The 10126-nt window shown below is 53.5% G+C and overlaps 1 protein-coding gene across 1 annotated transcript; it reads left to right on the top strand.

The window, feature by feature from the left end:
* Positions 1-8878: 8878 nt before the first annotated feature.
* On the top strand, positions 8879-9256 carry LOC114069286 (membrane-associated guanylate kinase, WW and PDZ domain-containing protein 3-like; the record flags this gene model as incomplete). Its single annotated transcript, XM_027905970.1, has 1 exon — positions 8879-9256. A coding segment is annotated over exon 1 (322 nt), but the record flags the coding sequence as incomplete, so codon positions are not given.
* Positions 9257-10126: the final 870 nt, after the last annotated feature.

Here is a 10126-nt window from a genome sequence, read left to right as displayed (position 1 = left end):
CTCCCTTTCTGAGCAAAAATTGGTTTTGAGGGCTGACAGTGAGAAATGAAGCACCGTGTGCTCCACCTGCCCTGTCCTTCCCAGTGAGGTCGAGCCGAGCAGGGGAAGCTGAGAAATGATATCTGTTAAACAGATCCATCAGCAGAGAGAGAGAAGTCCCTGCTTTGTGAGAGGGAAATTAATTTTGACATCTTAATTATAAGTCAGAGGAAAGGTTGGTGCTGGAATGGTGAGCTTTGAAGATTATCATATTGTCATTATTCATTAATGACTACAAAAGAAACTACCTCTAAATGATAATGGTGGAGTATAATGGCAAACCTATGAAGCTTCTATTAGATCCCATTTACTCCCAAGGAGTCCTTTGCTAATAACTTGTTAACAAAACCCAGCACTACTAATCAGGTTTTGGCTACAGTGACATGTGTTGCTGTGCAAACACTGCCAGGAAGGAAAAAAAAAAAAAAAAAAAAAAAAGAGGCTGGAAAAACTCTCTGCCTGTGCTTAGAGCAGTAATTTTAAAACTGAATTAAAATAGAACAGGACTTCCAGAGTTATGGATGCCATAATGTAGGGGGTGGGGTGGGGTGGATTTTTGTGTGGCTGATAGGGAAGGGAAAAAAATAGTGTGGGGAAGGGGGTCTCACCAGTGATCTTGGAGGAAGAGTGACACTGGGACACGGCCACTGGTTCTGAGACTGCTTCTGCAACGGGCTGAAACCCACAGGGAATGGGAGAAACCTGACCTGGAGCTGGACATGGTGCAGTGGGAAGACAGCAATTTATTTCTCAGCAGATGCTCGGCAAGGTTGTTGTGGAGGCCACAGAAAATAAGGAGACCTTCACTTCTCGAGCATGGGGAGCTCTGGGTGAGCTGCATCCACATTCAACCTCGCTCTGAGGTGGCTCTGAACCCCAGGGATATATTTTTTCCCAAGTTCTCCCTGCATGGTAGCCACACCTGGGTGACACCTCCCTTGAGATGAACTCTGTTCTGTCAGAGTGCGTTATTCCACTCCTTGTACTAAAATGTAAATGAACTGAAAGCCACTGTAAGCAGCTTATTTCAATATGAGCTGTAATTACTGTAAAAAAAAAAAAAAGCTTTCTTTAAAACTTTTATCAAAGTTATTTTGTGTTATTATTGCTTTCTGTGATGTGTCTGGATTTTCCAAACAGCAAATAATTCTGCACTTATCTGGGTTCCTTTGATAATATTTTTTATGACAGATCTACTGAGACTCTAACTACATTATTAGCATTCAAAAAGGAAGAATGGGGACAGTCTCTTTCTAAATAAGCCCGTAAAAACCCCTGGCACGCCATTGCTGCTGCTTAAATACTAATCATGGGGAGACAAGGGATGTATTAATCATATAGATTTGTACCAGGAATGTAACCAGATCTGCGGGAGCTGCTGCTCGGAATAACGAGCGCAGCTGTCCTTCATCTGGGCGAGGCTCATCTGCTCAAAGGAGGCTTCCTGCAAGGTTCAGGCACTTGGGAGAGCGGCAAAGGGTGAAGTCAGTGGTGTTGTCAACAGCAGCGAGGGAAGGCCGGCTGTGTCAGTCTTTGGTCACACGTGGGGCACCAGGGAGGGACACCCCGAGAAGGATGGAGCACACACAGGTAACCAGTGCCCCCTCCAGCTGTAGGGGGGAAGGAGATGCGTTTTTCTGGTCCCAACACTCCACTGCCCCTGCTCTGCCCTGCTTTCTGGAAGTAAAGAGAATTTTCAGTGGGTTGTTGCAGCTCAGACCCCCCCTCTCCTCTGTCAGTAGGGCTGGTGGAACCGGAGAGGGCAGGACGGCACTTCAGCCTTCCATCATTGGTTCCAGCCCACCCTGAAAGACAAACCCAGACATGGTTCAGCCTGTGAACACGTGCAGGACTTGGGCAGTGACTGACAGGAGTGGGCATCTGTTCTCCAGAAACCAGATTTTCCTTCTGCATTCTCCAGGGAAGTTTGACTGTGCGTGGACACAGAGTGCTCCACAAGCTTGGGCTGCTCCTCCTTGTTTCCCCAGAGACCCAGGGAGGAGAGACAAAGTGACTGGTGGAAAGGAGCAGGAATCAGAGAGGAGCTGGGGATTACATTTATCAGGTAGAGACTGGGATAGGCTTTTGGCCCCCACAAGCTATCCCAAATCCCCGTGAGCGGGGCTGTAAAACTTGACAAGGCTGCTATAGATTTTTCAGATCCTATTAAAGATGTAAAACCGCTGACAGAGCTGAACTGCTTACAGATGGTAACTTGCTGTTGGTGGAGGAGGCTGACACCAGGGAGAAGGTTCAAGCAAGGGATTTCAGCGGGTGATGATCAGTAACACACCCAAAAAGGGAGAAATGGCTGAACTGATGAACATAAATGGATGAAATAGTGTATTTTGCCAGTCAGTTTTGTATGTGGCCTGTGACACTCACTAGCCAGGGTTTTATCCCAGCACAGGCCGCTCCCAGTCAATGGATTTAGAGCTACAGAGTTCACCAAGGGACTGGAGCATCTCTTGTATGAAGAAAGGCTGAGGCAGCTGGGCCTGTTCAGCCTCTAGAAGAGGTGACTGATAGGGGACTTCATCAGGGTCTGACAGTACCTGCAGGGAGGGGTTACAGGATGCACCACATGGAAAGTGATGCCCTGAATATGAGGAAGAGCTTCCTTAGTGTGTGAGTGACCCAGCACTGGAACAGACTGCCCAGAGAGAGTGTGGATTCTCCCTCACTGGAAATATCGCAGAATCATATGGACACAATCCCGTGCCATGTGCTCTGGGATGGCCCTGCTGGAGGAGGGAGGTGGGACCAGACGACCCTTCCAGCCTGCCCCATTCTGTGATCTGTGATTCTGTAACTCAGCTCCCTGCCAACACTCCCCTGGCCCTCGCTGCCCGAACCCCTGGGTCACGCCAGAGCATCCCCCCACTTTCCTCCAGCCTTCATTTCCCTGCAGAGCACTAAGCTCCAGATCGAGGCTTAAACACTCCATTACCACTTTTAGCCTTTTAAATCCCACATGCAGCCTTCAAACCCGTGCCGTAATTCCGTGCAGGACTCTGGCTGCCTCTTTGCCTGGGCCTTTATCCCCACTTTGCATTCCTCGGCATCAGCGGTGCCCGATCACGGCGTGCGCGTCCCGGAGCGAGCGGCTGAGGGGTATTTGCATAGGCTGCTTCTTTATTCACTTTGACAAGTCCTCTCAGTTCATCTCATTAGCTCCACCACAGCACTTGCAGCAGGCGTATGTGGAGCAATCTCTGCAGTTACTGTTTTTTTTTTTTTTTTCCTCGTTTGTTTGTTCTGGAAGTTGCTCTTGAGGGTGAGGCGTGCAGGGAAGGGGGAAGGAGATGAGAAGTGCTCAAAAGCCATGACTGTGTGCCCTGTGCAACTCTGCCTGACACCTGATGGAAATTATTCCCCCTCTTTTCAGCAGGGCCTTGTTTGTTGTTCTCTTTTTCCTTCTTTTCTGTTGTGTTTTTTTTGTGGTTTTTTTTTGTTTTGCTTTTTTTTTTTTTTTTGTCCAGACCAAGGATAACTAAACACTGCTGTCATTGTGCATTGACCACACAGGTCAGCAGCAGACTCATCTGATGTCCGAGCTTTTAAACTGTTGGCAGGTGTTTGTGGCAAGCAAACAAACCCTTTGGTGTCTGTTTTCTTCCATGTTCTCTCCATTGCAGGGTTGCACAGCCTCCTCGCACGGAGGTTTCTTTCATTTCATGGGCATTAGTTGAAAGGGATTTGTGGTGTTTTTCAGGTATGAAATATTGTTGAGTGTGCAGCTGGGAAGTTGAGGTGATAGAGGATCTGTATTTACTGTCTGATTTACTGTAAAGTATTGGCCAAAAGATCATAAATTCCCAGGCCAACAGTCCTGTTGTTTGGAAATTTCACAGGATTACTTAGAAGATGTTCAACACTGATCTCTGCTCTCTGGTGATCAGTGAGAGAACAGCATGGACCTGTGGCAGGGGAGGTTTAGGTTGGATCTCAGGGAAAGGTTCTTCCCCCAGAGGGTGATCAGGCACTGAACAGGCTCCCCAAGGCAGTGGGCACAGCCCCAAAGCTGCCAGAGCTCAAGGGGTGTTTGGACAACGATCTCAGGGACAGGGTGGGATTTTGGGGTGTCTTGTGCAGGACCAGGAGCTGGACTCAATGACCCTTGTGGGTCTCTTCCAGCTCAGGTGATTTTGTGATTCTGTGATTCCATCTTATGCAATGATTACTAGATAATATCTACACTGCTCAAGGGTGGTTATTTGTTTGTGGAAGGGGAGCAGAGAGAGGACAGAAGGACACACCACTGTGTGGATGCTATTCCTGCTGGTGCTGCCTCTCGTTTGCCTGCTGTGCTGATGTGTTTATGAAATGCAGGCAGATTTATGGAGCAGCTTTGCATCGTTGAAGCATCCATTGATACCCATCTGCAGCCTGCTGGGCTGATACATTCTCCATTCCCAGGTGAGGAGCCCAGACACAAGGGATTAGTCAGCCCAGGGTGACACAGATCTCTATTAAAGCTTGGATTTATTCTCTAAGCTTCACGAAATTCCCTGGTAAGATCTGCTTCCATGGCCGCTTTTTCCTCCTATACAAGTTAATTTTTGACATGTCTAAAAGTTTGCCTTCAGATAAACGTATCCTGGGGTCACCCAGTTTTCAAACAGGCAGTCCTGGATATGTCTGTCCACAGAACAGCAAGTGCCTGGCTTTGAACCACTCTTATCCAACCGTGATTTGTTTGTGCCTCCTCAGAGGCACGGAGCTTCCTGAATAATTTGTTACCCCGTGTTCGAGATGAGTGCTCTGTTAGGGAGGAACATCGTGCCCACTTCTTCTCCCTGGCAACTATTTTTGTTTTCAGTTAATGCAGCGCAGTCAACCACCACCACTGGTTCTCCCCAAAAGCTGGAACAGTGTTGTGGTCAGGTAGTGTTGCTGTGAGACAACTGGAGCTCCTGTGTGCCCAGTCACCGGGGAGACAGAGAATAACACACTTCTGCACATACCAGTGTCTGCACACTGCTCTGTGCTGGTGCAACCTGCTTTTGTGTCATCCTTGCTGAGGATGGAGTTGTTCTTAGTGTGTGTGTGTGTGTGTGTGTGTGTGTGTGTTGTGGGAGTATCTTACCTCTGTGAGAGTCTCTTCCCTGCAAGCACAGGACTGCTGACCTGCACCGAGATTTGCGTGGCAAGTGCTGGGCACGAGGAAAGGGACTTCAGAGGAGTTCAAACATAACGCCGCAATTCCTCTCCTACCCTCCCCGAGAAAGTGTGTCTCCACGCTCTAATTAAACAGCAGGTTGACATGTTTTTGCTGTTTTGATTGCCTTTGAACTCTGGCGGTGTGATAAACAAACTTTGCTTCCCTGCCTACCCAGAAGTTGCGGTGCCTTGAAGCAGTTTGTCTCCGCTCTGATGTGGCAGAGCTCAGCACCCTCCTTCGGTGGCATCCTACGTGTGCTGCCAACGGCAGGGCGGGCTGGCAGCTGCCACCCCGTGACAGGTGATGAACTGGAGATGCTGGAGCTCTGACGTCTCGTCGACGGCCCCTTTTAGCTGGCTGAGATTTCAAACGCCAGCGCTCGGTAAACAAGCGGCTCCTCAGCCCTCGGCAGGCTGGGGCTGGTGGGGGTGCAGAGCACATTCCCTTGGATTGTGGTGAGTGCAGACACTTCACGTGTCTGGGAGCTGAGATGAGTAATCTGGGGGGAGGAAGGAAAGCAGGACGAACGGACTGGTTGCCACGTGGCGTAAATGAGAACTAGAACTGTCAGCCAGCTCCCAGGCAGCTTGTTCGTGTTTTAGAGTTTGCCCACAGAGAACAATACATCAGTTTTCCACAGGGAGATGTGCTGTGTGGGGTGGGCTACCCCAAAATTGCATGGTGGCCTGGGGAGGGGGCTGCTCTGACCTCCAGCAGTGTCCACCCCATCAGAGATGGTACCAGGAATCCTTGGGCAGAGCCCCAAGGAGCCTCATGGGCCGTGGTCACTCTCTGAGTGGTGTGACACATCCCCTGGATTAGTAGATGCCAGAGCATCCACACACCAGGTGCTGAAGAGGAGATGGGGGGATTAGCAAGTGGTGCAGAGAAAATAAATACATCCAACAACACTATTTACTCTCTCAGAATATAGTGGGACTGGCAGGTAAACGTGCAGCTCCAGAAGAGGATTATGGTTCATGTGATGCACAGTGAACCTGCCCAACTTACTGGCATCATAAAATTTGCAGAGGCTTAGGCAGGGTTTTTCTGGCTTTTAAGTTTGTATTGAAGCAAACTGTTAAAGACAGCAGGACTTTCACTGAAGGAACAGCAGCTTCATGACTTGTTTTTGGTACCAGTGTTGTTAACTGGCACGTCAAGCTCAGCATTTCTGGAGCTGTCCCCCATTTCATACGTGTAAATGCCCTGGGATTTCATTCCAGGGTTTGAAAACTAAGCCAGTGAGAAAGAATGAGATGTGTTTTCCTAAGATGAGGGGCGGACAAGCCTTCTGCTTAGGGGGATGGACAAACTGCCCACCCTGGAGCCAAGAGGACACTCATCTCCTCCTTGAGATGTCCACGCTGCCTACACAGGACTGTGCGTATTCTCTGGATCATCTGGCACACAAGCCACTGTCAGCAGCTCATAAATTGCAGCTCATGCCTGGTGTCACAATTCCCGTGTGAAACATCGAAGGCTGGCTTTAAATAATGTGACAGTGTCCCTTTTCATGTCCACACCGTGAGCGCCACAAAGCTTTCAGCCTCCTTGCTTCCATTCTGCAAGTGTGAAAGAAAATTTATCTCTGGCAGGCTTTTTTTTTTTGTTTCTTTTCTTTCCCCCGTGCCTGTTGGCAGGAGGCCCAATGTGCCTCAAATAGCAGCGAACGCGACGAGCTGAACCTGTGCTCGTTGCAACTCCATTAATGCCGCAGGCACTACACCTCAGATGCAGCAGGAGCATTTGGTTAATGTCCCCAAACAAGTTTGGATTACATTGCTTTACCCCAGCAAGCATGGTTTTATGATAAGATTGGTGTTCTGACTTCTTTGGAATCGTTCTTGCCTTTTTTTTTTTGTAATAGCTGCTATATAAATCATAGATTAACAGGCCATAAAGGTAGAGGAATCTGTGAGAATTGGAAAGTGCCTGGTTGCAGAAGTTATTGGTATTGGTTATGAGCAGGTTTCTTGGTGTTTTCACGCGCTGCTATTTACCCTTGCAAAATTTGGTGTTGAAATCTGACACTTCTGACTCCCAGTGTGGTCCAAACTGAGGTGAACACAGGGACACGGCAATGGGAACAAAAATCCATTGTTTTACGACCCAGCAAACATTCTTTAGACTCTGCAGGTACCGGCTTCATCACTTCCTCCTAGGGAGAGGAAAGAACTATTTGAGTTATGCAAAGTCACTCCTCTTTATTTGCAAACAATGGCAAGGCTACACCTTCTCAGGACTGGGTTTTATTGCAGCCCTGCTGCTCCTTAAGGACTTCAGCACAGCTGGAGCCTTCAAGACACTCCTAAAACATCCTAGACCTTGAAGAGATTTGCAGTGGAAATTCAGCCTCTGAGTAAGAGAAAAACAATTTGGGGACTGGGCAGCGAAATTTGCAATTTGAACCGGAGAGCTTTCAAAGGATTAATTTCCAGCCTTTATGGAGGTGACATTGATTTTGAATGAACTTTCCTGCGGTTTGTAGTTTTTACTGTTTCATTTGTTCAGCAGCTGAGCTCCCGAACACAGGGATGTGCATGGCGAGTACCTGGTGTGTAATCCACACCCAGCATGAGCTAATTGCTGCGCTGGGGTCGGTGATACACAGCTAAATAAACAGGCTCATGTGGAGGGCAAGCGCACTGGGTTGGTGTTTTTTTCCAGTTGAAGGAGTATTGTATGTAGATTGCACCCACTGTTCTGAGCTCTGCTTTGGCCCGAGGTGCTCGAGCGACTCTGAGCCAACTGGTTCCAGGGACGGTGGCCAAGTGCAAGTAAAAAAGGGAGAGTGGAGAGCGGACACTCCACCTCAACACTCACACCCACCTCAGCACCCACATCCCACCCCACACCCAGCGAGGGACAGGGGAGGGCACTGGGGCTGATGCTGGGAGGTTCTGGCGGAGTGGCAGAGGGGAGATGCTGTTCAAGGGGTGATCCCAGTTGGAAGGAGATGCAGGCTGAGGGAAGATCCTGAGTGATGGGAGATGGTGGTTTAGGGGGCTCCTGAGTGAGGGAAGATCCTGGGTGAAGGGAGATGGAGGGTCCAGGATGCGGTGGGAGTTGGCTGGGGGGCTCTCAGCTGAGGAGTGTCCTGGCTGAGGGGGGCTCCTCACTGAGGACAGATCCCAGTGGGGATCCTGACTGATGGGAGAGTCGGGTGGGTGCTGACTGGGGTCTCCTGGCTGCAAGGCTGGCCCTGGCTGAGCGGAGCCCCTGCCTGGGGTGGGAGCAGCCTGGGGGGCTCCTGCCTTGAGGGGGACTCCAGCCTGAGGACAGCCCTGGCTGAGGGGCTCTTCCCAGGCGAGGGGGCCACACTGTGCCCGTGATAGGGCCCTGAGGGGTCCCTGCCCGAGGCCGAGCCCACACACGGTGCGGGCCCATCACGGTCCCGTTGCGGTCCCTTTGCGGTCCCGCCCGTGACGGCCCCAACCCCGCCCGGGAGGGGGCGGGGCCTCCCGGGAGGGGGCGTGTCCAGGGCGTGGCGAGCCCGGGGGCGCGCGGCGGGACCGGCCCCGGGAGGTTCCGGGGGCGCGCGCGGAGGGGGCGTGTCCGGCCCGTGAGGGGCGTGTCCGGGCGGGGCGGGGCCTGGAGGGGCGTGTCCCGTGGGGCGTGTCCCGGGGGCGGCGCGGAGGGGCGGCAGTCGGGCGGCAGCCGCGGCCGGGGCGGGAGCGGCGGCGGCGGCGGCAGCGCGGGGCGGGCAGCGTCGCCCCGTGTAATGCGGCATGTCCAAGACGCTGCGCAAGAAGCGGCACTGGCTGAGCAAGGTGCAGGAGTGCGTGGTGTCCTGGGGCGGCCCGGCGGGCCCGGACCCCGACCTGCTGCGCGGCGGCGCCGAGCGCGGCGAGTTCCCGTACCTGGCGGGCCGCCTGCCCGCGGGCGGCGAGGGCGCGCAGGGCCCCGTGCTGCTCTCGGGCAAGGCGCCGGCGCCGGGGGACGTGCTGCTGGAGGTGAACGGCACCCCCGTGAGCGGCCTCACTCACCGCGACACGCTGGCCGTGGTGCGGCACTTCAGGGAGCCCGTGCGCCTCAAGACCGTGCGCCCAGGTGAGCGCCCCGGGGGCCGCGGGCCGCACCGGGGCCCCTCCTCCCGCCGCCGCCGCCCAGCCGGACCGGGGCCCTCCCGCCGCCGCCGCCCAGCCGGCCGCGCGTAGGCCCGGCCGCGCCGGCGCCCTGCGGGGCGGCGGGAGGGCCGCGGCGGGGAGCGGCGCCCGGGGGGACCCGGGGGGGGATCCTGGAGGGGGACAACCGGGGCGAGGGTGCCGCGCTGGGAAAGTTTCCGCGGCTCCGGGAAGGCAGGGCGGGGGGGGGGGGGGGGCGGCCCCGCCGTCCCGGGGCAGCACCGGGGTGGCCCCGGGGAGCTGTGCCCTCCTCCGGCCCGGCCCGGCCCGGCCCGGGGGCCTCTCCCGGTGCGCACCCGGGATGCTCCTCGGAGCCGGTGGTGGTGCGGTGTGACCTCCGCTGTCCCCCCCCCCCCACCCCCCGGGTCACTCCCGGAGGGTCCCCGTGTCCTCTCGGAGTTGTTTTCCGTGCCGTTCGCACGATCCGCTGCTCGGAGGGGTGAGTGGGGGGATGGCCGGGCCGGTGCCATCGCTCCGTCTTGCTGGTTTTTGCCAGAGACCAGCACCCAGGGCGAACTCCCGGGTGTTCTCTTTCCATGGGTTTGTGTTAATTTTGAGCACTCTTTAATTAGCCGGTGGTATCAGATGGTTGTGGTAAATTCTTCTTTATCAACGTGCCTGTCAAATGTCAGATTAATGCTGAATAGTGGCACCTGCAGCCACACGAGCTAATGATTCAGGAGCTCCAGACGTACCTGCTGCTCTCCCGGTCAGGTATTCCAGGTGTGAGCCTGATGTCTTGTGAGAAACTGTCTTGGGAAAAAACTGTTTGTCTCTGAATCCCAGTGGATTTCAG

Source organism: Empidonax traillii, unplaced genomic scaffold, assembly GCF_003031625.1.
Source record: "Empidonax traillii isolate 1590-97213 ecotype Southwest subspecies unplaced genomic scaffold, ASM303162v1 scaffold1226:size203360, whole genome shotgun sequence".
Lineage (NCBI taxonomy): Eukaryota > Metazoa > Chordata > Aves > Passeriformes > Tyrannidae > Empidonax > Empidonax traillii.
Note: the sequence above shows the minus strand (reverse complement) of the source record. Positions and strands in the feature narration are given on the sequence as shown.